Here is a 27,281-nt window from a genome sequence, read left to right as displayed (position 1 = left end):
GAAACGCGCTGGCGTCGTCACCTGCTGCTGCCTGAGGGTGCTGCGCGGGGCCGGCGGCCGGGTGGTTAGGCGGGCCTCCGTGTTGAGGCGGCCCCCCTTGCTGGCCTTGGCCCGTGGGTGTGGCGGAAGGCTGAGGGTGCTGCGGGTGGGGGTGCAAGGTGGCGCTTGGGTGGGGGTACTGCTGCGGCATGGGGCCAGGAGACACTATGTAGGTTAAAGACCAAAAAAATAGAATAAAAAAACTGCGGCGGCCTGTGAGATGATGTGTCGTCAACAGGCATGGTAGGAGGCGGGACTTACCATACATGGTGTGCGTCTGCTCTGGGTACTGAGTGGCGGAAGAAGACACCAGGCCGGGCTGGCCGTGTGCATGCGGCGCCATCATACGGGCGCTTCCCTGCATCACAGGACTGAACACGTGCTGTGCCTGCAACAATTTTTTTTTTTTCTTCATTCTTTACCATCGAAAGCAGCAGACAACAAATCCATTTAAACTAGGATAGGTGGCATTGAATGATTATGTTTTAGTGCCACTGTACATCATTAGGTCGCTGCCAACCAGACCGGTCAAACTGGGTAACACGTCCATCATCGTCAATTAGACGTAACAGTCACATGACCACACACAAGCTTGCAGTTGGAAGTTCCATGATCACGCCAGCCTGCTCAATTACATGGTGTCTTTAAAGCGCAGTAAAAAATACATTTTTGACATAGAGCGCTAGTCAGCATTAATGGAAAGTGCGGATTTCAACCTCTCTCCCAGTTTTTATTTGGCACCGTCATACCACAGAAAACTGGAGATATGGTCGTTTTAATTTCATGGTAGGAAATGTTTTCTCCACAAGAGGACACTGATGCTCTTGGAGGGGTTTCTTAGTTGGAATTTGATGAGTTTTGTGTTTTTCCTAGCCTAATATGGTCAAGTAATAGGGTATAGTACAAAATAATAATAACAATTCAAATACATGATGCTGTGCTAAGAAAAAAAATATACGATGGTTTAAACAGAGTTCTTGCGCCCTTTTAAAGGTCAAATTTAAAAGGACAGCAATTTTATTTCACTGTAAACACTGAACTGCTGCCACAGACGGCTGGTGTTTCTCCTCTCTCATGTACAACTTGACGGCTTTTACCCCCATTGGACCTAACAAAAAAAAGTCTTTCTGCAGACAGCGCTAGGAGTAGTAACCTCTGGGTAGCTCACAATATGATACGATTTGCCATAAAAGGCTCACGATATCAATCTCACAATATGGCAAGACAACAATTATCAATACATGTGTCAGGAAATCATTATATGATATTCTACAATAGAATTGGAATAAGCAAATGCCTATTAGACACCCAACCCATTTTAAGTGTGAGGTTGGCAGTGAATAAACATTTGTTCATTCTAGAGATGCAACAATTAATCGATTAATTGACAACTAATTGATTAGCAAATTTATTGACTACTATTTTGATAACCGATTAATCCTTTAGGACCTTCTTCGCCTTCAACTTGTCTAAATTCTTGAAATTATAACATATACTGTATATAAATGCTCAGTTGTAAATATCAGATTCCTTCATTATATTTTTTTTTATGTCAAAGTATGACATGAATAAAAATCTGCTTTTACTTTGGAAGATAACAATTCACATTTTTGCCATTCTTACTGTCTAAACTAGCTTTTTAGTAAAACTACAACAACGAATCAATTAAATCGATTAATAAATTAGTTGCCAAAAAATTTAATAGATGCAGTTAAAAGAAATAGTCACCCATTTTGTTTTCATTGCTACTTACAATTAGAGCTGAAACGAATACTCGAGCAACTCGAGTACCTCGAGTTTAAAAACTGATCCGAGTAATTTTATTCACCTCGAGGAATCGTTTAATTTTGCTAGCTCTATGCATCACATTTTGCCCGGACTACTTTTAATGTGGGACAACGCGCTGACGTCCAGACCTGTTAAGTTTCACGATTTGGTCGGGAGACTCCCGATTTTGACCCCAATGCTCACGCCTCACGATTAGAAAGCCAAATCTCCCGATTTTCCAAAAATGTCAATTTTTTTTTTTTACGTTTTTGTTTGTCACCGTTTTGTAACGATACCATTCGGCCCGATTCGGAAAGTGACCAACAACGAATAGCCTGGCCGTCTCCGACTTCCCTGCCCTCCCTCCCCTTCAGAGCTGGAAAAGCCCAACCCATACATCTGACAGGGAGGGAAGAGGCGAAGCACCACCGACTTCCCAAGATGCTGGCACTAATAAACCGGCTTTTAGACTGGTTCAAGTCTTACCTGCCAGCGATAGCTAACTAGCCTAATGCTAATAGCATTAGAGCTAATGATGGGAGAACGATGACGAGGAAGAAGTCGCTGCTTTACTCTGTTTTCGTGGATCAAACATCATGGAATATTAAACCACTGCGGTCCTACCCCCACAATATATGAATTTAAGTGAGAAAGCGTATCGTTACTTACTTGAAGTTTAATCATTTAGATTCGCTATTATGCTAAAGCTAAAGTGTATACTACACTTTATTACATTATATCATTATTACTGTGCTGAAACAAAAAATATAAAGTTGCAATTCTAGGTTACAATTCAATTAAAAAACTGCCATGACAAAGATACTTTTAAAAACAAATATGATTAATTTTCTAAATGATGTAATTAATGTTTTTAATCTTGCTGATTTAGTCTGACGAAACCCTAATTGGAGTGATGGTTGATGAGATGAAGAGGCTGCTGAGGAAGCTGATGTCCAAATTTGTGCAAATGGATGTGATCAAGAAAGCTGAGGATATCCTAGATGTTGATTACAGGAACAAGGAGAACTGGCATGACACAGGCAACATAGCAGTATCACATGATGCCAGACAATACATGGAGCAAGTTGAACACTATCTCTGATGCCACCAAAAAGAGGTTCTTTGACAGTGTAGTTAATTTTTACACAAGTGTTGTGACCAAAATGAACTTGAAAAAAAATGGTTGCATTTTGTCTTAGCGATTGTCGCGCGCGCGCGCGTCATCGGGGTTGGCAAACAGAAATCTCCCTATTTGCAATTTCTACAACTTAACAGGTATGGACGTCACGTGCGTAGAGGAAAAAGCAATAAAAAAATAAATAAACCTAACTGCAGCCGACAGGAGCTACACGCTACGCCGTCGTTGCTAAAAACTAGCCCGCATGATGCTAGTGTGGGAGCAGGTAGTGTCCGATGAGTCTCCTAGATATCGCATGCATTTACGACTAGATGCGAAATGACAGACTCGGCCGCGTCTGGGCAGCGTTAGTAAACAGCTGCCATCTTTAAGCAGTAGACTTCTCAGCACTAATAAATATAACGTTACTGTCACTCGCTCACGTAACGTAAACCCTTCGGAGGGCTATGTTTCTATTGATTATGACCACTGTCGATGCGTGGCTAACGTGTCTTACATACAGGCTTTATTTAATCTGTAAAAACACAGCGCTGTAGAGTGATGACGGTGTAAAATTAAAACACAATAAAGCTAACTGTCAAGTTTTAGCTCAGTAGTCATTGCTGAATAAAACACCAGGTAGCACTGGTCCCTAATCTGCTCCAATACAGCAGGTTTCATACATTTATTTTGAACACTGCAAAAACTCAAAATCCTATCAGTACTTACAGTTTAAACTAACTTAAAACTTAACTAGAACTTAAAAATAGCTTGACACAAATGGAAATTCAATTGAACCATGTGGGGAAAATCACGTAGCTTTCAAGTGATGTGTGATATCAAACGTAATTACATTTTTAGGTAAGAAATATGTGGGGTTTTTTTTATAAGATCTAGAGGTTTTTTGCGTGAAAGCAGTGAATTTTTTTTTTCTAGTCACATCTGAGATGCAATTTTTGGCTGTTTTCAACAATGTACATCGAAAATAAAGACATTGATTGACTGAAAATGGTTCAATATTGGATTAAATGTCTTTTTTTCTCAAGTATATTTATAATTGCTCTTTACCTAAAAAGAAAAAAGGTTTATCCGATTACTTGATTAATCGATAGAATTTTCAGTCGAATACTCGATTACTAAAATATTCGATAGCTGCAGCCCTACTTACAATATGCCGAAAACAACTTCAGGGTAAATTGTGAAGGTAATTGAAAGAAGTGACATTTATCCGATTAATCGTTTAAAGACGCGCACGATTGCCGATTATGAAAATAAGTTCTTTTGCTGCCCCAAGTTCATTCGCTGCCATCCCTCCCACTTCAAACGGATTGGATGTCTATGGCCATCAGTGTCAGCCATTGCCAGGCAACAAGTTCATTGTGGGGCATTTCACACCATTTCCTGTTGATTTTCAGTCAATTCCTTTTCCTGTTGAGGCATTTACGGGTCACTTCCTGCTGATTTTGGGACATTTACAAGTCGCTTCCTGTTGATTTCCAGTTACTGAAAAGGAAGTGACTAAAGAATGTCCTCAAATGAAAAGGAAGTGACTGCAAATCAACACGGAGTAACCTGTAAATGCCCTAAAATGAGCAGGGAATGCCCACAAAACACTGGCTGTGAATGCTGTGATTTCGATGCCATTAACGGCGCCAGGCGTTCAATCCAATCAAAATGAATTGGATGTATAGCGCTGTCAGTGGCAGCCAGTTAGCTGACATAAACACCAATGGAAGATTTTGGTAGCAACCTGTTAGTTCCTTTTTCCCCTAACAATGACACCTTTTTAAAACGATCTATCGGTGGGAGCATATCGATAACCTTTTGGGCCACATTGTACCATGATCTGTCACCTTTTCTCACCAGGCACTGCATTTCCATTAAATTTAAAACAATTAAGACCTTGATTATCTGAATTTTAAATTTAAGACATTTTACGACTTTTTAAGGACCCACGGGGGGATAAAATAGACATTGTAAGCAGTCACTCACATTGTTACTCATTACTTGTGTATTCTTTTCACCGAACACTTTTTTACTTGTACTTAATTCTTTGGATGATTACTTTTACTTGAATAATATTATTTTGAAGTAATGCTAATCTTACTTGAGTAAAATTTTGGCTAGTCTAAACACAGTCAAATCTCAAATTAACGATCCAAAAAAACAGTCATTTTACTGTCATCACCAAGACGATGGAGCTAAGTCCTAGACAGCGAGCTAAGCTGTAAGGCCTTAAATTCAAATAATTGGATTGAAGACTTAAAAAAAAAACAAAAAAAAAACGACTTTTCAAGACCCTGCGGATACCCTGATTTTACATTGGAAAGCACAATGTTTAATTTACTTTGTTTAGTTTGACATATTACCTCAATTGGAATATAATATATGGATTTAAATCCATCAACATTGAACTCTTTTTGAGGGACTGTTCACAATCTGCCAAACTAATCATTTTCTGTCAGCACCATGCTATGTTGAATTAAATATGTATTGTCTGATCACCAAGATCTAACTATTTTTTTTGTTTTGTTTTTGGAGCTTGCAACCAGACCTGAGACTGGTAGTGTGGCATCTGCTGGACCAGCTGCTGACTGGGGAACTGCTGAGGACTGCAGGTGAAGTACTGGGCAGAGTAGGCAGGGCTCTGCGTGATGATTGGCGGCCCGGCCGCTGTGGCCGGGTGCATGAGGGTGGGCGTGCCGGGCGGGTGGTGCTGGTCCGACCTCTGCTGCGGCATGTTGGGCACTGACAGAGTCAAAGCAAAAGAATGGACCACTTGGCATTGAAATCTTTTTTTTTTTTAGTTTTGTGCAAAGAGGAGGAAAAAGAAGGCAGTTCTCACCTTTACCTGGTCTGTAAGGTTTGGACTGGTTGACGGTCATGTGGGGCATCTGGACCTGGTACATCGCTGGAGACTGCACGAAAAGGACAATCAAGATGGAGATTCTTCATATGTTTATTTTCTACTTGATTTGGTACAATTAAGGCTTTAAAAAAAGGTTAACGCTCAACATAAAGGACACAAGCATGTCAGACTCTAGGCGTCATCTTACCTGGACTAGCATGCATTTTCTACTTGTTTGTGTGTGTGTGGGTGTGCGTGTGTGTTTAAACATCTCCCTGTCACTAAACCCCATGCACCTTTATCTAGTACCGCTAGAAATTAAAAGTTATAAGAGATGAATTGCAATAAGAAGTTGGCAAACCAACATCTGAATGCGTTAAAATTGACAAGCAAGCAAAACATCTCAGATCTAATTAGGCTAACCCCCAAAAATTGAAAGAAAAAAAATTTAGGAAAAATTCACAAACCTTCCATATTATGCTTTTCTAATGGAGCGAGAGACAGAGAGAGAGAAAGACAGAGAGAGGATGAGGAGCAGGGGGAGAAAAGGAAAAGTGCGTCTTTACATGTGTCTGATGTTGGATCACCAAGTTGTTCTTAAAGCAACACAAGATGAATACATCAGCATTTCCAGTCCAAGCGGAATATTCACGTCACACACGTGTCGGCTGCAAAGAGGCGAGTGACTCACCTGTACGCCGGGGCTAACTGGGGTGAGAGGATACATCTGGGGGAAGCACACTGGCTGACCGTAGACTGCGGGTGGCTGCTGGACCACGATGGAGGGGCTGGGCTGGCCCTGAGGTCGCGGGGGTGTTGGGGTGTTGGCTGGTTTGGGTTGCTGCGAAAGACAGGAACAAACAATAAAACGTTTATTTATGAATTTTTCCTACAGTTCCTCAAATCAGGGCCGCCGTTCTATGAGGTGCCGAGCCATAAAATGTGATTTGTAATGTATTTTCTGGCCTAAAAGTCATGCTTTCATACTTTTGTTTTGGTTGAGTTGGCGGTGTTGTTCAGAAGTGAAGACCAATACTTTCACAGATTTGGTAGTGAGTTAGAGTAAGATCAAGAGTTTGGTAAACAAGTTGTCTTGTTGTATTGTTTCGGATGTAGGTATCTGAATAACTGTTAATGTTACATTCACAGACGTCAATTTAGCCTGTTCTCGATTTTATTGAAAAATAGTTTTCTTTTCATTACTTTATACCTAACAGTTTGAAACTGTTTGATCCTAATTAGGGCTGCCAATATCAATCAATTAGGGATAACGTCGACGATCAAAAACATCAATTCAATATCCTTTTTTTTAATGTCTGAAATGACGCCTGCCTGTCTTTTAAGCACCTGCATACTGTAATGTTTAACTCATTGACAGACATCCAATCCATTTTAACTAGGACGGGCTGGCAGCATTAATTTCAGCGATAGAGGTACAGGCTGAAAGGGTAATAAAAGTTTAATATCACTATCTTCATTGTCTTTAATTATACTGTGCACATACCTGAAACAATTCAAGCTGGATTGTAATGGTTCTGTAAAATGCAGCTGCTTGCTGGCACAATAAAATGTTTTGTATTAAAAAATATGAAACAATGATTATCATATTTCCGGACTGAGTCTCTCATTTACGTAGCGCGGGATTAAAAAAATTGAATCAACATATCGACCGCTTCTGCACACATCCAAGTGGTCCATTTTATTCAGGAGCATGAAATACCGCATGTAATATGAAATAATATACTTTCTTGTGTCATAGGCACTTTAAGTGGATGAAATTTGACAAATTTATGTTTGGGGAATGATGGAGACCTTAGTGATGCAATATGACAAACATTGTAATTGTAATACTTATGTAATATTGTCGTGAATGTAATTGACTGCTTTGTGCATTATTTTGTTTTTCCTGATAACATTTATGGGACTAATTTTCCTCATTGTGTGCACCTGTGTGGGCGTGGTGAATAAATGTCCTCCTGCATGCAGTTGCTGTGTGTGCAGCGAGTGACTGAGGCCATGTCCACGCGTAGCAGGGTATTTGGCAAAAAGAAGATATTTTTCTACGGTTTGACCTATCATCCACACGCGCACGCAGATATAAACCAGGGTTCTTAAAAATGACAGGGAAGGTGAAGATTTGCGAATTCTGCGTTTGTGGCTCCATCATGTGGACACTGATAACCGAACATTTACGTCACTGGCTGCAACAAATTTTGTCCACACGTCACACATGAGACCAATTTTTACATTTGGAGTATATTAAATAGGCGCTTTTTTGCTTCCATTCTTTTTTACTAACTCTTGCTGTGCTTTTTATTGAATAATGGGTATTTTGGACAAATATTTTATTGTTTTGAATGTACTTAAAAACGAATAAAAGCGGCTGGCTGTGGAATTGTTTTTTTTTTTTTCCTACACAAACGTGCAGGTGGACGCAATTATTTTTCCCCTACGTATTAGGGCAGAATCCTCGTTTTTAAAAAACTCTGCTACATGTGGACATGGCCTGAGCAAGCAGCACCGTTTCCTTGTCCTCCTTGATTGGACACGTTTTTATATCTGCTTTTTTGTACAGTGCTATAGCAAATTGGAAAAGTTCGCGGCGTGGAGCCGCTGTAAGGGCTTACTGTGCCAACAGGTTCAGAGATGACCCACGCGGACGATGACGTCACACACAAGGCTGCTCCTTTATGCGCAGGTGTCGTCTGCGCAAATGCAGACGTCCCTAGCGTGGCTTTTATAAACGCACCTTAAAGTATTGCGGACAGGTATAAAATATTCTCTGAATTACAGGCCCCAAAAAAATTATCTGTCCCAAGTGTAGACGTAGCCTAAAGGGCCCGGTTTGTGGCCGTAAAGTGGGCGTGGTTTGTGCACTCGAGCCTTGTTCACATTTGTTCCGCCACTCATCTTGTGCTTGGGGGCTACTTGGGCGAGCACCAGATTGGTGACGCCGGCTTTAAAATATATATTATACTTGTACATAGATGAATATGAAATGTGGTTAAGAATACTTAAAAACTACTTTATATTTACTTCATATTTCAAATATTTAAACATGTATAAATTGTTCTCTTTGAAATGCATACAGTGCTGCTCGAAAGTTTGTGAACCCCACAGCGATGGTCAGATTTTTTGTAAAAAAAAACTAAAATAACCTTATTAAATGTTAAGTTATACCCAAATCCACAATACTGACATTCCAAATAATGGACTGAAACAAAAGAAATAGTTATATTGTCATTCTTTATTTAACAAAAGTGGTTGATTTAAGAAAAACTCAGATATCATGTGTGCAAAAGTATGTGAACCCCTTCAGTTAATAGGATATTGCGCCTCCTTTTGCAGAGATTACCTCAACCAAACGGTTTCTGTAGTGACTAATCAGCCTCTCACATCTACTTTAGGGGATTTTTGCCCATTCTTCCTTGCAGAACGCAGTCAGTTGAGAGAGGTTTGATGGGCGTCTGGCATGAACTGCTCGCTTCAGGTCCCGCCACAGCATTTCAATGGGATTTAGGTCAGGACTTTGACTGGGCCAGTCCAGAACACGAATCTTCTTCTTTTTCAGCCATTCCTTGGTTGTATTGCTGGAATACTTTGGATCATTATCATGTTGCATGATCCACCTTCTGCCAAGCTTTAACTTCAAAACAGATGGCGTCAGGTTATGTTCTAGGATTTGACAATATTCCTCAGAATTCATGATTCCCTGGACTATGTGGAGTTGTCCAGGTCCTGAGGATGAAAAGCAAGCCCAGATCTTGACATTCCCACCTCCATGCTTCACTGTTGGGAGAAGGTTCTTTTGGTGGTATGCAGTGCTGACTTTTCGCCAGACATGGCGGTTTTGGTTGTGACCAAACAGTTCAATTTTGCACCTACATCAGTTGATGAAAACTCTTTTTAATTTAGTCTCGACAACACAACTGTTAAAAAAACAAAAAAAAAACTACTGAATTGATTGATTAGGAAATCAGGTTGAAATAATAGAAAATTCCAAAATGTTGAGGAGGTTCACAAACTTTTGAGCAGCACTGTATAATAGGACTAATTCACATGTATACATATTCAAATAGAAATAAATGCAAAAACCTCAATGTGAGAAAAATTGAGCATTTACAACCAGTTTTTGCTGTCTGTTGTAAAGGCGCTCTCACCTGTGTGTTGAACCTTGGCTTGAACTCGTTGGCATTGGGGTTTAAAGTGGACTTCTTTATTTGACTGCAGGAAAAGAAGCAGATCATTTATCAATTCCATTATTTGACTGTTATGACAGCTGCATCTATGAAGTCTCACTCACTCTTGTACCGCCTCCTTTTTGTCCTCCTCTTCATGCTTGGACCCGCTAAAATTAGACACTGTTGTTGTCTGGACCCCTTGCGACGTCACATCCAGCCCCACTCTCTTCTGGTCCAGGCCTGAAGGAGAAGGGGACAGCGCAGCGGGGCTGCCGGGCTTGCTTGTGTTGATAGCACCCGTGGACGGGGAGGCTCCGCCATGGTCTTCGGGGCCTGTCGCGGAAGCTTTGTCCAAAGAGGCTAGTTCTGTAGGCTTGTCCGCAGAGTCTCTTGGAGGCTTGGTGATCATGTGGTCAAAGGCAGGGTCCGGGTTGGAACTAGACTGCAACTGAAAGAGCGAACACTCAAGAGTTAAATGTAGCATGGAATTTTGACAGTGTTTCAGCATTGCACTGCAAAATACTCACCCTAAAATCTTCACTAAATTTCTTTAAATTGTCTATTTGTTTCCTGTGGTCAGGTGCCAAAGAAGGGGGGCCTGTGATGAGAGGAAACTAACATTTGGGAAAAATCTCAACGCATACCACCTCACAAAAATGCATCAAAAACTAATAGAATGAAAATAGCATCTCAATTTATTGTATTTTCCAGACTATAAATCACATGTTTGGCAAAGTTTGGCTGGACCTGTGACATATATAATGTAAAAATATAGGATTTTATGTTCAAATGTCATGTTGCCAAGGAGTACGCATTACCAGCAACCAGCAGCACTCAAGGCTTGTGATTAAGAAGAAATAAAAAGTAGTGAGGTTGAGCAGAGCAAAATTAGATTTTTTTGTAAAATATTAATGAAACTGGAATAATAACTATGAGAAAGGATTGATTTGAAGCTGTTTGGTTTAATTAGTGAAGCTTTATTTTCCTTTCCATTTTCATTCATTGTTTTTAATAATTATTTCTAAAAACAAACAAGTGGCAAAACATTCTGTGAAAATTGATGTTTATTTTGAATGGAAAAAGGAACGTGGAGTTGTATGTATGCATGTTTTTAACAAGGCTTCAGAAGGAGTACACAAAGTACCAAAAGAAATCTGGACAGTCTGAAATTGTCTCTCGAGCCAAGCGAAGGAAACCAAGCCCTGAATGGAGAACAGATAACAAGCAAATGCGTTGAAGGTGAGCTGCATGACATGTCAAGAGATAACACGGAGTAGGCGAATTCACTTTAGCTAAAATAAGCTAATGGGACTGCTGGTGAGCTGAGTATTATCCGAAACCGCAAGTAAAAGTCTGTCAGCATGCTTAAAAAGTTGATGAAGTGAACATTGTTGATCTAAAGTGCTATAAAACTGAAGCTTGCTAAGCTGAAGGAATGATGGTAGATGGTAGGTTTGACACCATTACTTTGAACTACACTTTTGATGCTGAAGTAATACTGGTGACTGTGTTTAGTTAACCTGGCAATTTAGCCTGGCTTTTGTCATGTACAAGGATTTCGATGCTAGACGTGGGGCTAAAAAGTGCAGGCTGAATCTGAAAGAAGCGAATGTGCCGTAAATGCAATGCGACTCACTTGTCGGTTGTAGTCAATTTGTAGTTTACAAACAATCACGGCATCCAGTGAAATGGAATGTGCGCACCGGTGAACGAAAATTGTAGTAGCTGTTTTTGAAAAGAGAACTAATGCAAAAATTACGTTAGAAAGATTTGAAAATTTTTGGTTAAGTCTGCTTTTGACTCTGACAACAAGTTGGAGCGTGTGTGCCAAGTCTGTTTTGGTGTGCTCTAGTGCTTCTAACGAGACTTCACGTCGTACAAGAAACCTCAAGACGCTGAAAAAAATCAAGTCCAGTACAGCAGGGGTCTCCAACCTATTCCACAATTGCCTGGTGTGGCCAGCACCTTCCAAAACTCCAAGCAGTGTAAAAAGACTCACCGTCGCTCCCCTTCATGATAAATTAGAAACTCCCCCCTTACGTAATTTATTTCTAGGTCAAAATTAAACTGGAGTGGAAATCCAATTGAAACTATAGAAGACCTGACGGACTTGCCATGTGTATTGTACATGGCTAAAGTCAGGCTCGCTTGCAAGGTTAGTGTTGCTCTACCTGGCGTATGACAGATACCTGACATTTTCCTGCAGAATTGCAACTTATACAGTATACTATATATTTATTTTCTACATTGTGAAGCATTTTTTGACTAGTGGGATAAACTCCAGAGCGACTTATCGTCCGCAAAATACATGATTAAGTCAGTGTTAAATTTGTTTAGTTGAAGACAGTGGTAGAATTCTGCAGTATGAATGGATGAGTGATAATAGTTGCATTGTTACTATTTACTGGTTAATTTTTAGTTTTGTCATGTTGTATTAAATTCTCTACTTGGCAATACATACCACTGGCAAAGACACTTTCTGGTTTTTAAAGCTGTCAGGAATTTAGAGTACCTTTACACACAGGTCTGTTGATACTGGCTGAACTGTCCTTCATGGTGTCTTTGTTAGCTTTGGGGGATGTTTGTCTCGTCTCCTGGACACGATTTTCTTTAACTGTGACATATTTTCATGTTAGATACAAAATGAGGCATTCGTGTAAATTATTACATTGAAGCCTTACCATCTCCTGACAAGGAGGAGCCCATGCTGGGGGCAGGGCTCGCAGCAGTAGGGGAGGAAATGGACGTCGGTGTGGCAAAAGAATCTGCGGGAGCTGTTCCTGTCTGAGACAGAGAGGCCGAGGAAGGGGGGGTTCCGCCAATGCTATTCTGACGTGGGGAGCGAGGTCTGTGAGCTAACGGATAAAAAGAAAAAAAATTATGTAACTCATGTAAACTAAATGATTGCCCATTACACCAACACCTACGGTCTATATGAAAACATTGTCATAAGCTATGTAGTAAGCCCGTAACGATATGCGTATTGAAATTGCGAAACTCTGTCTCTCATGGTGTGAGATGATAGTATCATGACAACGTCATGCCAAGGTAAAAGCAAATATTCACATCTGTTGGCAACTTATGAGACTGGCTGAGATGTAAACAACGTTAGGTGTCATACCCGAACAAAGGAAGAAAACAGCTTGGGGAGAAGATGAAACAGAAGCAGAGTGAGAAGAGGGACTCTCGCAAAAGGGTTCCATACGCTGAGTGGATTAAATTTAATTTAAACCAAAGCCAGTACCGTAATTTTAGGACTACTAACCGCTACTTTTCCTACCGCTTGGAACCCTGCGGCTTATAGTCCAATGCGTCTTGTACTTTTGCAGTCTGATATTGTGTGTGTCTTTAGTAGGGGTTGTTAAAAGTATTGAATTGTATTGGTACTGAAATGTTTTATCGGGATACGATATTTGTTTCCTCAGTTATCCATTGGTTTTTTGGGCTACCACAGGTTAATAGAATTTGTTGTCATGGGGTAAATTTAATTCTGCGTGACTCTTGATAGTAATGGAGGACATTTTTGCATTTTCCTTGTTAACTCATTGGCTGCCGTTGACTGCGCTTGACGTCCAATCCATCTGAACTGGGAGGGTTGCAAGTGAATGAACATTCATCCCCCTAGTTCAAATGGATTGAACGGCTACTAGTCAAACTATAATAAAGAGTTTTAATTTTTCATGAGCCACAAGGCTGGACATCTATCATTGTCCAGTGGCACTGTAAGACTTCCTATTAAAAAAAAAAAAAAAACATCGCGTCAACAGTAGTTTTTAGGTGTGACTATCCCTATGGCTTATCGTCCAGTGCAGCTTATACAACATAGTTTCCTTGTCAAATTTGGTAGGCACAGCTTATCTATTAACAAATGCCGTTTTTGTGTAAAATTTGGTGGCTGGAGACTTCTAGTCAGGTGAGTCTTATAGTCCAAAAATTACGGTAATTTCTCTTCCACTGTCCATATGCGACCAAATTTTGCCCATTCTTAAAAAGCACTCTGTCCACTCCGCCTTGAGCCAATTTGCTGTGGACGTCACGGGAGCGAGTGGAGGCGAGCATCTTTCAGTCATTTGGATTCCCCCCCCCCCCCCCCACCCCCCCCAAGTTGCAACATTAGCCAGTAAGCAACAAGCAATTTGGGCTCAAAAGGTCACTCACTTTGTTTCAGGGGTGTGAACCTCAGAGTTCCTCACAACACGATTTCGATGCAGGACTCATGAGAATGATTACCTCACAATATGGCGATATAAAAAATATTGATAAATGGGTCAGGAAATGAACCAATGATGTCACTGGTCTAACGTTAGGGTTTGTAGGCGAGCAGGCAGGCGAGGAACCAAGAAATGGACCCAAATCAGGAAAACGGTGAGGCAATGCAGGGAGGTGATAACTCAAAAATGTATAACTGCAGTGAACAAAAAACAAGTACAAGCTAAACTCAAGAGTAAAAACAAAAGACTGGGTAACACAACAGCTTACTATGAGGATCAGAAATAAGGCAGGACGAGGGCACAGGAATAAGAAGAGCATAGACACTGACAAAGACGATGAGGCAACAAGAACGGACTGCTTATGGGAATCTTAAATACAGACATGGGGATAACAACACAAGAGGAAGCAGATAGGTTGTCATACAAGGGGCAGACACAACATGTTAAATCAATGGGCAATCACAAGGACAAGAGATACGATGGCAAAAGCATGTACGGTAACCAACCAAACGCTAACAAACCGAAACCCTAACAGTCTACAAAATTTTAGAAAATATCTGCGTCAGAGATAAAAATGGCCAAATCGCACTTGCTGTGGTCTGACTGGCTAAAATATTCAAGACATTTAACGTTATTATGCTACAAAGATACATTGACGTAATTATTAAAATATCAGTTTTACAAGTTTCTTCATTTGAACTAAGTTGTGCCACAGCTTATGAAATTTGTACATGGAAAAATGACGAATGTTTAGTTATTGAATTTCCATAGACAATCAGTCAAAAACTATTGTCTTCCTCACAGACTATGAAAATATTTAGAGCTGTCCTGACTAGTCAACATAGTCGATGTCATCGATGATGATGTCGACAAGCACACCATTCTGTCGACGGTTAATGAAGGGTTAAAAAATATATATGCGTTGAAAGTTGAGAATGGCGGACGCTGTTTGCAAGCGGGGAAAGCGGCACAAAGCAAAAAAAAAGCACACCAGAGTGGTCAAAGCATAGACTTATTTCAAAGAAACAGAGGAGGGTCTCTGCAATGCCAAGCTTGCATACAGCCGTGAATGAATACCTGAAGAGACGTCACCTAGTTGTAATTTTAGAAGACGACAGGAGACAACAAGCTGGCAAATCATAAGTCCATTTAACTAACGACATTTTTTATTGAAGTTGACTTCATGTGCGTCGTATCAAAGTGCATCATTAAGTAATTTTCCCGTACTTCACTCCAGTGACACGTGACATTTATCTATCTAATCTGCTGCTGCTCCCGAAAGCTGTAGGTTTCACAGTCTTGTTGTCTGTGCACAGCATGCAGATTGTATTTGTTAGAATGATGCCGCTTGGGGAAAAAAACATTTAAAAGGAAAGACTGGCCAGCTTACTATAGTCCATGACTGCACTAATCTCGCTTACTTTATAGTGTATTATTATGTATATACATATAGTAGTATACTATAATCAGGGGTCCACATAAGTAGTCCGCATGCGCGCATGCGTACCAGACGTAGACAAACGCGCTGGCCCTCAACGACTTCCATACGCTTTTGCGTACCGATGGCTGACCACCGTATTTGCGGCGGACACGAGAAAATAACTTCTCAAAATGTCAAAGAGGCAGGCCACACTGAGTAATTACTTCCGTGTTCCCCCACCCCCGTCAAAAGACAGACAGACGACAGAGACGTCACCGGAGCTACCGAAAAAAAGGACTTTTGCTGAAAAGTAGGAGGTACCATGGCTAGAAGCAAATGATGCTCGCACGGAAATGCGGTACAAAATGTGCTGTGAGAATCCCAATGTCGCCGATAAGAGCAGCGCATTTTATGTAGGGTCAAAGAATTTCAGCCATCCAAACTTTGAAAAGCACGAAAAAACAGAGAGCATGTGGCAATTAAGCAAACTATCGATGTCAAACAGGACCCCGCTCGCCCTATGGACAAGTGGCGGAATAAAGATAATGAACAGCGACATGCACTGACAAACGTGTTTTTGCTCGCATTTTACAAAGCTAAACATGCACGTTCAATAAGGTCTTATGAGGAGGACATCCCACTTTTAAAAAGGCTTGGAGTTAATGTGGGAGCCGCATAATGCCCTTTATTTTGAATTGGTGCTTTTTATTTCTTTACATTTCAAAGTAATGGCAATTTTGTTGTGCCAGTTGATGTTAATCAAGCATTAATTGTAAATATAATTAATTAAAGTTAATTGGCTCTAAGTCAGACATGTCCAAAGTCCGGCCCGGGGGCCAAATGCGGCCCGTGGTCAAATTTCATCCGGCCCCAAGCCTCTGTCATAAAATCAATAACGTCTGGCCCGCACACAAACTTCATAAATTGGTCAGCAGTACTGCAACCAGCATATGAAGTAGCTTACACACTAAATGCTGCTCCTCATTTACCCACTAAAAGGTAGCAGCACTCTAAGCAACATTACCCTGTGTACTTTAGTTCCAATTTTCTAAAATGGCGACAATCAACAAAAAAAAGTTGACTGTGACAGCCGACGCTTCAAGGATAGGTGGAAATTGGACTATTTCTTCACTAAAATACGCAACATCTGTGTCACTGTTTTTAAAGATTTCAATGTGAGGCGATATTACCAAACAAGACACGCAGACATGTACGACAAGATTACAGGGTCGATACGCAGCGAGAAATTGAAGCAACTCGAAGCTATTTTAATTTCATATTGGCAATATTTCGCAAGAGGCAGAGAGTCGAAAGAGAACGCCACAAAGGCTAGCTGCGAGATTGTTGAAATTATTAATTAAAAAAAAAAAATAAAGCAAATGTGACACGCAGAATGGCTTGCTAAAATTTGCTCAAATATATTGTTCTACGTAAAGGAAGTCAGCCGAGGTCGGCCCCCCACATTTTTGCCACACCAAATCTGGCCCCCTTTGCAAAATGTTTGGACACCCCTGCTCTAAGTAAAGCTTGTCATAAATTTATCGCATCAGGCGGGTTGGCTCTCAAGCTCAATGAGGACCAAGTCACATCTCCAGGTCCTCCTCTGAGAACCGGGGCAAAAAAATTATGTGCACCCCTGACTATAATATTAATGCTAGATAATCTTAATATTTAGTTTTAAGAATTGTTTTTAATCATGTTGGAAAGGTGAAGTCACAGTGTTCTGAATCTGTTTACATTCCTTTCTTTTGCACGAGTTAATGCTATCAGCATTGACTTCATCGTTTGTTATTTATGTGTTTATTTGTACTTAAATAAAGAATTTATTAAAGTGTTCCAAAATGTTTTTGTTAATTAATAAGTGTCAACAAAAACTTAATTGATTATTTTAAAATATATATATATTTATATATGTATTTAGAATAGTCGACTAATCTTTTAAAAAGTCTGCTGACTCATCGAAGAGAAAAATAGTCGTTTAGGAGAGCCCCCAAAAATATTTTGTAACATTTCTGTAAATACATCAACACTACTTTATTGCATACATCTTGAAGACACTTTTGTTGAGGATTTCGGCAGCAACCTGTACTTCCTTTATTAAACAATGACACCTTTCTAAAATGACATACCAATTCTTGGCGGGAGCAGATCGATAATCGATTGTGATCAAAAGTATTGCGATACATCACAATACTGATGTATTGTAACCCTAACCCCTGCTTTGTTCTACTTGTTCTTCTTGAGGACAGTAACTCAAATTGCCTACTCACTTGTTCAGACTTTCCTATTCACAAAATCATCTTTCCTTTGTACATTAATTTTCCACCACTTATTTCCATCTATTATTATTTTTACTGCTTTTAACCTTACATCTGCCTTAATGTTTTTGATTGTACGGTGACCTTGAGTACCAGAAAAACGTCTTCAAATAAAATATATTATTATTAGTAGTATTATTATTTATCCTTCCTCATTTGTGGACGGATCGGAATGAAGTTTGGTAGGTATTGTCTAGTGATGTATATGGATTGATGCGAAGAGCCTGATTTGTATTTTTTAGTCCAAGGTTAATTATTAGTGGACTTGTTATGTAGTTACTCTAGTTATCCACAAGAAGGCAGTATTATATCACATTGTGTTTTCAACCATTACACTAATGCACTAATGTCCAAAGTCCGGCCCAGGGGCCAAATGCGGCCCGTGGACAAATTTCATCCGGCCCCCAGCATCTGTCATAAAATCAATTAACGTCTGGCCCACACACAGACTTAATAAATTGGTCAGCAGTACTGCTACCAGCATATGAAGTATCTTACACACTAAATGCTGCTCCTCATTTACCCACAAAAAGGCAGCAGCACTCTAAGCAACATTACCCCGTGTGGCCTTTACTCCCAATTTTCTAAAATGGCGACAATCAACAAAAAAAAAAAGAACGTTGACTGCGACGGCCGACGCTTCAAGGATAGGTGGAAATTGGACTGTTTCTTCATGAAAATACGCAACAACTGTCTGCCTCATTTACAAAAAGACAGTTGTTGTTTTTAAAGAGTTCAATGTGAGGCGATATTACCAAACAAAATACGACAAGATTACAAGGAAGATCCGTAGCGAGAAATTGAAGCAACTTGAAGCTAGTTTAATTTCACAGCAGCAGTATTTCGCAAGAGCCCGAGAGTCGAAAGAGAACGCCAGAAAAGTTAGTTGCGAGATTGTTGAAATTATGAATTAATAAAAATAATAAAGCAAATGTGACACACAGAATGGATTGCTAAAATTTGCTTAAATATATTGTTCGACATAAAGGACGTCAGCCAAGGTCGGCCCCCCAAATTTTTACCACACCAAATCTGGCCCCCTTTGCAAAAAGTTTGGACACCCCTGCACTAATGGCAAGATTATTGTGGACTTGTGGATGTGAATTGGTGAAATTAGTATGTCGCCGCTATCATTTGAATCAGTCATTTAAAATGGGTGTAACAACTGAACAATAGCTATGAAGCCTAGCGATAGTGTGATGAGTGTAGGTCATTTGCAACTGTTACTATTTTTTGGTTAACCTCCTAAAGCCAACAAAATGCTAAAACTGCTTTTGGCACAGTTATAAATATCACACACAATAAAACACAACATGTTTCACAGTGGTTAGCACGTTACCCCCACAGTTCTGAGATCAAGGGTTCAATCCTGGGCTCCGGCCTTCCAGTGTGGAGTTGGAGGCTGATCAAACTCTTAATTGTCCCTAGGTATGACTGTGTGGGCTTCCTTGTGCCCTGCGATTGTCTGGCAACCGATTCAGGGTGTACCCCATATACTACCCATAGTTACCTGGGATTGGTTCCAGCGCCCCTGAGACCTTCGTGAGGATAAGCGGCTCAGAAAATGAATTAATAATTTTTAGGTTTCACACATGCACTAGGCTGCTGCATTACACTCGAACAAGGCCAAAATGAGAAACTGATTTCCAATTAAAAAAATGTATTTTTTCACAGATTTACAAAATTCCTCATAATTCTAATTTTTATATTTCCTCAAATCTAAAAGCAAAACCTCAATTTTAACTATCCAAGAACATAGGATGTACTTTAAAATTGAATATAAACACTGACTTTCAAAAATAAATAAATAAACAAAGATATAAGTTACATACATAAAAAAGAACAAATGACTTACATTATGCAGAGTAAAATGGAATATATTTTGAAGACAAAGCAAACATTGACATTTTAATTATAAGGAAATAAAGAAGTAACCTTACATAAATGAACAAAAATAAGTAGTTCAAAGCGCACATTAATATGGAAGATGTTCTGAACCACCCAAATAAAATAAAATAAACCTCATTGAACTCTATCCTTTCTCTTGAAGATCTGATCAATTTTCCGTTGCATTTGAACCAATCACAGCTAACAAGCAATGCTGATCACATGTCAGTATGTCAGCCAATTGAACGGACAGCAGAGTCCAGTTTTTTTTTTTTTTTTGCTGCTTGCTATGCCTAGTTGAACTTTGGAAGAAAAAAGCTACTTCTGCAATTTTGCAGATAGAGATATATGACCGCGACTGAAGATGAGTAAGTGTCTACCTCCACTAACAACAGAAGACCAAGTTCCGCCCGAGGAGTTGCCTCTGTTGGACGGAGCCAATGGGACCTCTCCAGCGGCATTGTGAGAAATTAGATCCACCCCTGGCGGCATCCCAGCAGTCCTGCTGGGGGGCACTCTGTGAGTACGAGGAGTCCTCTGGGATTTCGGAGACATCCGTGGTGGACCTGCAAAGATAGAAGGCAAAGGACATTTGAGAGAATCGCTAAAGAAAACGAGTCAAACAAACTGCAGTCACAAATGGTGTGTTGTGCATGCTTGTTAGTATCAGAGAAGTGACAAAACCACACACACACAAACACACACACACACACACAAACACCAAACGATTCAAACCGCAGCAAAGCGAACAGAGAGAGGAACTCGGGAGGATGGCAGGGAGAAGGTGAGATGGTATTGAACAGATTCACCAACAAGCAGCGTTTGTGCAGCTAATGAACTGGTGACCCCTTTGTGCATGGCTTTGACAAAAAATAGTCACAAACCACTGAAACTGGCAAATTCTTATTCCTTGGATGACACGGAAAATGCCCCATGGGCACATAGGCACATTCTTTTATTTGCAACTCTAGAAATATCCATCTATTTACAAAATATGTCATGAATTCAACATTGTAGCATTTTACCAAGATGCCTTTGTATGGAATTTTTGGGGTGTTTTGGATTAAATAATGATGATGATTGAGATCTGGCATCCACATATCTGGGCATCACATTTTGGATCATGTAGGCCAACTTAACTAGTCTACCAAACGTTAATATTTTGGCCTACGCAGCCCAAAATGCGATGTCCACGTACCATTATGTGGATGATATATATATATGTATTACCAGAAATAGTCACTCGTCCTTGAAAAAGCATTAATCTGAAATGACAATCTAGGACAGGGGTCGGCAACCCAAAATGTTGAAATGGCTATATTGGACCAAAAAATATATATATACAGTGCCTTGCAAAAGTATTCGGCCCCCTTGAATCTTGCAACCTTTCGCCACATTTCAGGCTTCAAACATAAAGATATGAAATTTAATTTTTTTGTCAAGAATCAACAACAAGTGGGACACAATCGTGAAGTGGAACAACATTTATTGGATAATTTAAACTTTTTTAACAAATAAAAAACTGAAAAGTGGGGCGTGCAATATTATTCGGCCCCTTTACTTTCAGTGCAGCAAACTCAGTTCAGTGTTCAGTGAGGATCTCTGAATGATCCAATGTTGTCCTAAATGACTGATGATGATAAATAGAATCCAACTGTGTGTAATCAAGTCTCCATATAAATGCACCTGCTCTGTGATAGTCTCAGGGTTCTGTTTAAAGTGCAGAGAGCATTATGAAAACCGAGGAACACACCAGGCAGGTCCGAGATACTGTTGTGGAGAAGTTTAAAGCTGGATTTGGATACAAAAAGATTTCCCAAGCTTTAAACATCTCAAGGAGCACTGTGCAAGCCATCATATTGAAATGGAAGGAGCATCAGACCACTGCAAATCTACCAAGACCCGGCCGTCCTTCCAAACTTTCTTCTCAAACAAGGAGAAAACTGATCAGAGATGCAGCCAAGAGGCCCGTGATCACTCTGGATGAACTGCAGAGATCTACAGCTGAGGTGGGAGAGTCTGTCCATAGGACAACAATCAGTCGTACACTGCACAAATCTGGCCTTTATGGAAGAGTGGCAAGAAGAAAGCCATTTCTCAAAGATATCCATAAAAAGTCTCGTTTAAAGTTTGCCACAAGCCACCTGGGAGACACACCAAACATGTGGAAGAAGGTGCTCTGGTCAGATGAAACCAAAATTGAACTTTTTGGCCACAATGCAAAACGATATGTTTGGCGTAAAAGCAACACAGCTCATCACCCTGAACACACCATCCCCACTGTCAAACATGGTGGTGGCAGCATCATGGTTTGGGCCTGCTTTTCTTCAGCAGGGACAGGGAAGATGGTTAAAATTGACGGGAAGATGGATGCAGCCAAATACAGGAACATTCTGGAAGAAAACCTGTTGGTATCTGCACAAGACCTGAGACTGGGACGGAGATTTATCTTCCAACAGGACAATGATCCAAAACATAAAGCCAAATCTACAATGGAATGGTTCAAAAATAAACGTATCCAGGTGTTAGAATGGCCAAGTCAAAGTCCAGACCTCAATCCAATCGAGAATCTGTGGAAAGAGCTGAAGACTGCTGTTCACAAACACTCTCCATCCAACCTCACTGAGCTCGAGCTGTTTTGCAAGGAAGAATGGGCAAGAATGTCAGTCTCTCAATGTGCAAAACTGATAGAAACATACCCCAAGCGACTTGCAGCTGTAATTGGAGAAAAAGGTGGCGCTACAAAGTATTAACGCAAGGGGGCCGAATAATATTGCACGCCCCACTTTTCAGTTTTTTATTTGTTAAAAAAGTTTAAATTATCCAATAAATTTTGTTCCACTTCACGATTGTGTCCCACTTGTTGTTGATTCTTGACAAAAAATTAAAATTTTATATCTTTATGTTTGAAGCCTGAAATGTGGCGAAAGGTTGCAAGGTTCAAGGGGGCCGAATACTTTTGCAAGGCACTGTATAAGTCTGGAGCCGCAAAAAATTAAAAGCCTTACAGTCTTATCTATCTATCTATCTATCCATCTATCTATCTATCTATCTATCTAATGAAGGCAACACATGCTGTATGCATCAATATTAGCCTATCAAAATAACTAAGTTGGCTACAAATACATAATGAGCCTTCATGATTAAATGTTTATTTTTGCTGCAGTGCATCCTATAGCATGAGACTACTCCGTTGTACGGTGCCGCCTCAAGTTTTAAATTCAGCACATTTTTAATGAATTAGAAGAATGCTTGTCATGTTTGTCCTTCTACAGAAACCATATTAAAACAAAAAATGTATTTCCCTCCCCATCTTCTTCCATTTTTGAGAAAGCCCAGGGAGCCATGAGGGCAGCGCTAAAGAGCCGCGGGTTGCTGACCCCTGATCTAGGAGATAACTAAAATACCATTAGGAAGGTTAATTTGTGGGGAAATAGCTTGTGTATCACGTTCCCCCCACCCCACGCACTCCCTAAACAGCCTGAGAACTATATTCTCACAAATTCCAAATCACTCTGCAGAAGCAACTTTATCGAACACTGTTGTTCCATACTAGACCTGGGCAAATTTACTTTTGAAAGCAGTCAACTTATGAAACTTTTTGGGCAAGTTAAACTGGGAGTTACGCGTCACTCTATTAGGACCAATCCATCCACCTTCAACTCATGCCTTTGCCCAGGTCTACGCCACACTGATGTGGGTACCTTCTGAAGACATGCGTTTGGGCAGAGTGGAGGCTGGCGACGAGGGCCCGTGGAGGGGAAAGGGAGACGAGGAGGAAGAAGAAGAGCAAGAGGGATAGGAGGAGTGGGAAGAATGAGAGGGAGGCCTGGAAGGTCGAGAGGGGGGTCTGGAGGGTGGCCTGGTGGGCGTGCTGGCCCGAGGAGGCAGAGAAGAGGTGCCGGGCTGGTAGCGAGGGAGGGGGCGGGAGGAAGGAGATGGACAGGGTGAGGGCCAATGGGATGAACCTAAAAGAGGGAAGGACAAATGATCAAAGATGACACATGGTGGATGATGAGCATTTCAAATGGAAAAAAAGAGTCAAGCCAGAACATAAAGGTGCGTGCCATTCATTAATTATTGAGACAAAAGAACAAGGCTTCAAAAACAAACATAATGGTATAGCAAAACTAACATGCCCCTAGTACACACCCATAACCAAACCAACTGTGATATATTGCCTTTGACAATGTCATGAATTTTCCAAAACTGAAGGGAGATGTATATATTAACTGACCCCATGTCCACACAAAACAAAATGTCTGCAGCAGCGGTAAAACCAAACCAATTACAATTTGAGAAATAGATGCCCGACCGTTACACTAAATGCAATCGAACCATCAAAGAAAAAAATGTGCATAATGAAAAGGTGAATTACATTGGTGCCTGAAGATAATGGTGACCCACGAAAAGCTTTTAGTTTGTCAAAGCAGATGTATACAATTTTGCAAAACCATCACTTCGGGACTGTGTCGTTACATTTTAAGCTGCTATGTGAGCAAAAATGCTTTCTCAATTTACACATGCAGCCAGTATAACAATAACGATTAATTTCCTCTGCGAAAAACAATATAGTATAGAGTATAATATATACCTGTACAATATGGTTCTTGTCATTTTTCTTAAGAGTATGTTTTAAATTTCAAGTTCTTATTAGAAGACTAGAATAGCTTAATCGCCTTCCCATTTTTTTCTATGTGTAAAATATTTGAGAGATGATCGTTCTGAGTTACATGCGTGAAGGAAACAATTAACTTATGCCTCAATGAGCCGTTGTATAAGGAAAAAAATATCAGTGTATGGGGGTCCTCAGAAAACCATAATTTTATTGAGGCAAGTTAACCAAATTTATCCTTAAATTAAAATGCTGTTCAATCTATTGCTGAACTATGCTCGTGTTGTAGTCAAGTCATCTTTATTGAATTTGTTGACCCGAATAATAGTCAATGGACGATTATAGTATGTCAAGTCAATTAATTAGGTTTTGTTTTTAAGACTGACACCTCTCTCAAACTAACATGACCAGAACAGCAGCAGCAGATGCCTAGTGTGTGAAAAAAAAGATAAAAAATTAGCCCCAACCTGGTTAGTTAAAAATAGGCAAGTACATTCCCAAATATAAATAAAACACAAAAAATTACACACGCACTCAAAAGGCAGACCACCGCCTAAACAGCTAAATTCAAAGCATTGCCATTTTTCTGACCTTTAACCCTTTCTCTTATCCTATCACCGAGTTTCAGTTAAATAATCTGATCTTTTATTAAGTTTTGCAAAATTCATTTTCTGACTTCTGTGACCTGAAACCTCACTACCCCAAAATACAAACATGTCTTCCATATAAGATTACAAAGATATCCTGAAAGTTTGATAATAATCCTTTTACCAATTCTTCAGTTATCTTGAACACAGAGACAAATAGATGGAACAGAATACCTACTTCCTACTGGTGGAGGTAATAAAATACCAGCTAACAATACAAGTAGCTGACAAACAACCTACATCCTAACGTCAGTCATCCGAGAACTCATCAAACGCTCTCATATAACAGTGAGGAGACAAAATACCATACTGTGAAGTCTACTGACAAAAGACAGCAGTTGATACATATAAATAATGGGTGTAGCAAATTAGTGTAACCAAATTACTATATTGCAATTAAAATATTTTACAGAAACAAGTAAATACTGCAATTCATATAACTGCATAAAATTAATAAATGCACCACGCGAAAAAATTAAAAAATGGAATGTTTCCCTACTAAATATTCCTAATTATAATATTGCCATATTATATGTGGATCAAAGTATGCTAGGAAATGCTGAACCGTGGGGGTTCTCTACAATATAAAATGGGAGGTCAGCATGCAGGATAAATTCCATAGGCATCACTATTCCAACCAAACCTCCTTTGCCTAGGTGCCAGTTTCGTTTTTAGCTTTTCATCATCATGATCATTTTGTAAACACTCACCCATGAGGTACTGCAAAGTTGATAAGACTCGGGGCTCTAGACTGCCAGTAAATGGGGGTATTTTGATCATAAAATTAAACACAAGCCAAGTAAATTTATCTACACACACCCGCGCAACCACTACATTTGCCGATTTTTCGGTTATTATGAGCTACACTAAAGCCCAGTTGTTGGTGATCGTGCACAAACGAGCTTGTAAAGTATTCATTGTTAATAAAGAGAAATTTTAAAAGAGCTGTGAATATTTACTTCGCGAGTCGATTTACATTGCGTGCCCCTAATTTTCGACTTGCGCCCCTTAAGTTTCAGGTTATGAGCTACTGTGCTCATAGTCAAACAATTTGTCTGCGCTTATAGGTAGCAACAGACGTAACTGGGTACATCTAAAAAAAATTTTTTTTAATATATTTATACTAGGGCTGTCAAACGATTAAAATTTTTAATCGAGTTAATTACAGCTTAAAAATTAATTAATCGTAATTAATCGCAATTAATCGCAATTCAAACCATCTATAAAATATGCCATATTTTTCTGTAAATTATATATATATTTTGTAAAATAAATTGTTGGAATGGAACGATAAGACACAAGATGGATATATACATTCAACATACGGTATATAAGGACTGTAGTGGGCATTTCACTCTACTGTCATTTAAATCTGTCTATGCTGTCCTCACTCCGAAGCGTCTACTTTTTCCAAAACTAGACAGCTAGTGAACGACGCCTTAATAATTAGACTTCTCCCTTTTAGTTCTGATTTATTAATAAAATGGCCTCAAACCATTGTCCTCTTTAGACCCTCGTAAAACTACAAAAAAAGAAAGTACACAAGCATTGCATTAGCAACAACGTTAGCTTAGCACGCTATACAGGTTCACTAAACATAAACAAAAAGCGTCTCATACAAAAAATATAATACTTCGCTTACTAACATAATATGTACATTCTTTACAACAACCATACTTACGGACAAATCTTGTCCAAGGATCATATAAGCACAACATTACAACGTAGGCGTCAGCCCGAGACGTCGTGCAGCCATATTGAACTGGCAAGAAATCAATAAACCATGTCGCAAAGCGACCACAAGAGTTCGCTGTTGGACAGCACAAAGAGCCTTGCTGTAAAACTTACCAAAAGGCAGAATACTGTCTGAGCTGGACATGTGCGTTAATTGCGTCAAATATTTTAACGTGATTAATTTAAAAAATTAATTACCGCGCGTTAACGCGATAATTTTGACAGCCCTAATTTATACATATAGCTTTCAAATTCAAATGTGTCTCTGAGGTACAAGATATTGTGTTAGTGGTAACGTCTTAAAAGGCAGATAAACAAAAGCATCGTTGATCAACATTCATTTGCATAAAAATGCAAAAATAATTAAAAAATAAAAATCATACATTTAAAGCATTAACAGTTCTTTATTAATTTTCATTTTTTTGACAAACTTATATTTTCTAAAGAAGGACGGAAAAAGAAAAAGCTGACCTAAAAACGTTAAGGCCATGTTTCAA

The 27,281-nt window shown here is 39.7% G+C and overlaps 1 protein-coding gene across 7 annotated transcripts in view; it reads right to left on the bottom strand.

Annotated features, from left to right (window-relative positions):
• The window catches only part of atxn2 (ataxin 2), a 61,314-nt gene that overhangs the window by 9,370 nt on the left and 24,663 nt on the right, over window positions 1–27,281 (bottom strand). For 3 of the 7 annotated variants that reach the window (XM_057832947.1, XM_057832942.1, XM_057832943.1), the window contains 12 exons: window positions 23,493–23,756; window positions 20,169–20,354; window positions 12,634–12,807; window positions 12,465–12,566; window positions 10,480–10,550; window positions 10,075–10,400; window positions 9,932–9,995; window positions 6,463–6,612; window positions 6,239–6,256; window positions 5,769–5,841; window positions 5,478–5,671; window positions 22–427 (listed from right to left, as the gene is read on the bottom strand). In XM_057832947.1, the coding sequence (XP_057688930.1) occupies window positions 22–427; window positions 5,478–5,671; window positions 5,769–5,841; window positions 6,239–6,256; window positions 6,463–6,612; window positions 9,932–9,995; window positions 10,075–10,400; window positions 10,480–10,550; window positions 12,465–12,566; window positions 12,634–12,807; window positions 20,169–20,354; window positions 23,493–23,756 (2,028 nt within the window). The remainder of the gene's footprint in view (window positions 1–21; window positions 428–5,477; window positions 5,672–5,768; window positions 5,842–6,238; window positions 6,257–6,462; window positions 6,613–9,931; window positions 9,996–10,074; window positions 10,401–10,479; window positions 10,551–12,464; window positions 12,567–12,633; window positions 12,808–20,168; window positions 20,355–23,492; window positions 23,757–27,281) is intronic. The other 4 variants (XM_057832946.1, XM_057832945.1, XM_057832944.1 and 1 more) reach the window with 3 other exon arrangements.

The sequence above is a fragment of the Corythoichthys intestinalis genome, chromosome 3 (assembly GCF_030265065.1).
Source record: "Corythoichthys intestinalis isolate RoL2023-P3 chromosome 3, ASM3026506v1, whole genome shotgun sequence".
NCBI classification, from domain to species: domain Eukaryota; kingdom Metazoa; phylum Chordata; class Actinopteri; order Syngnathiformes; family Syngnathidae; genus Corythoichthys; species Corythoichthys intestinalis.
The sequence above is the reverse complement of the archived record's forward strand: the minus strand, read 5'-3'. Positions and strand labels throughout refer to the sequence as shown.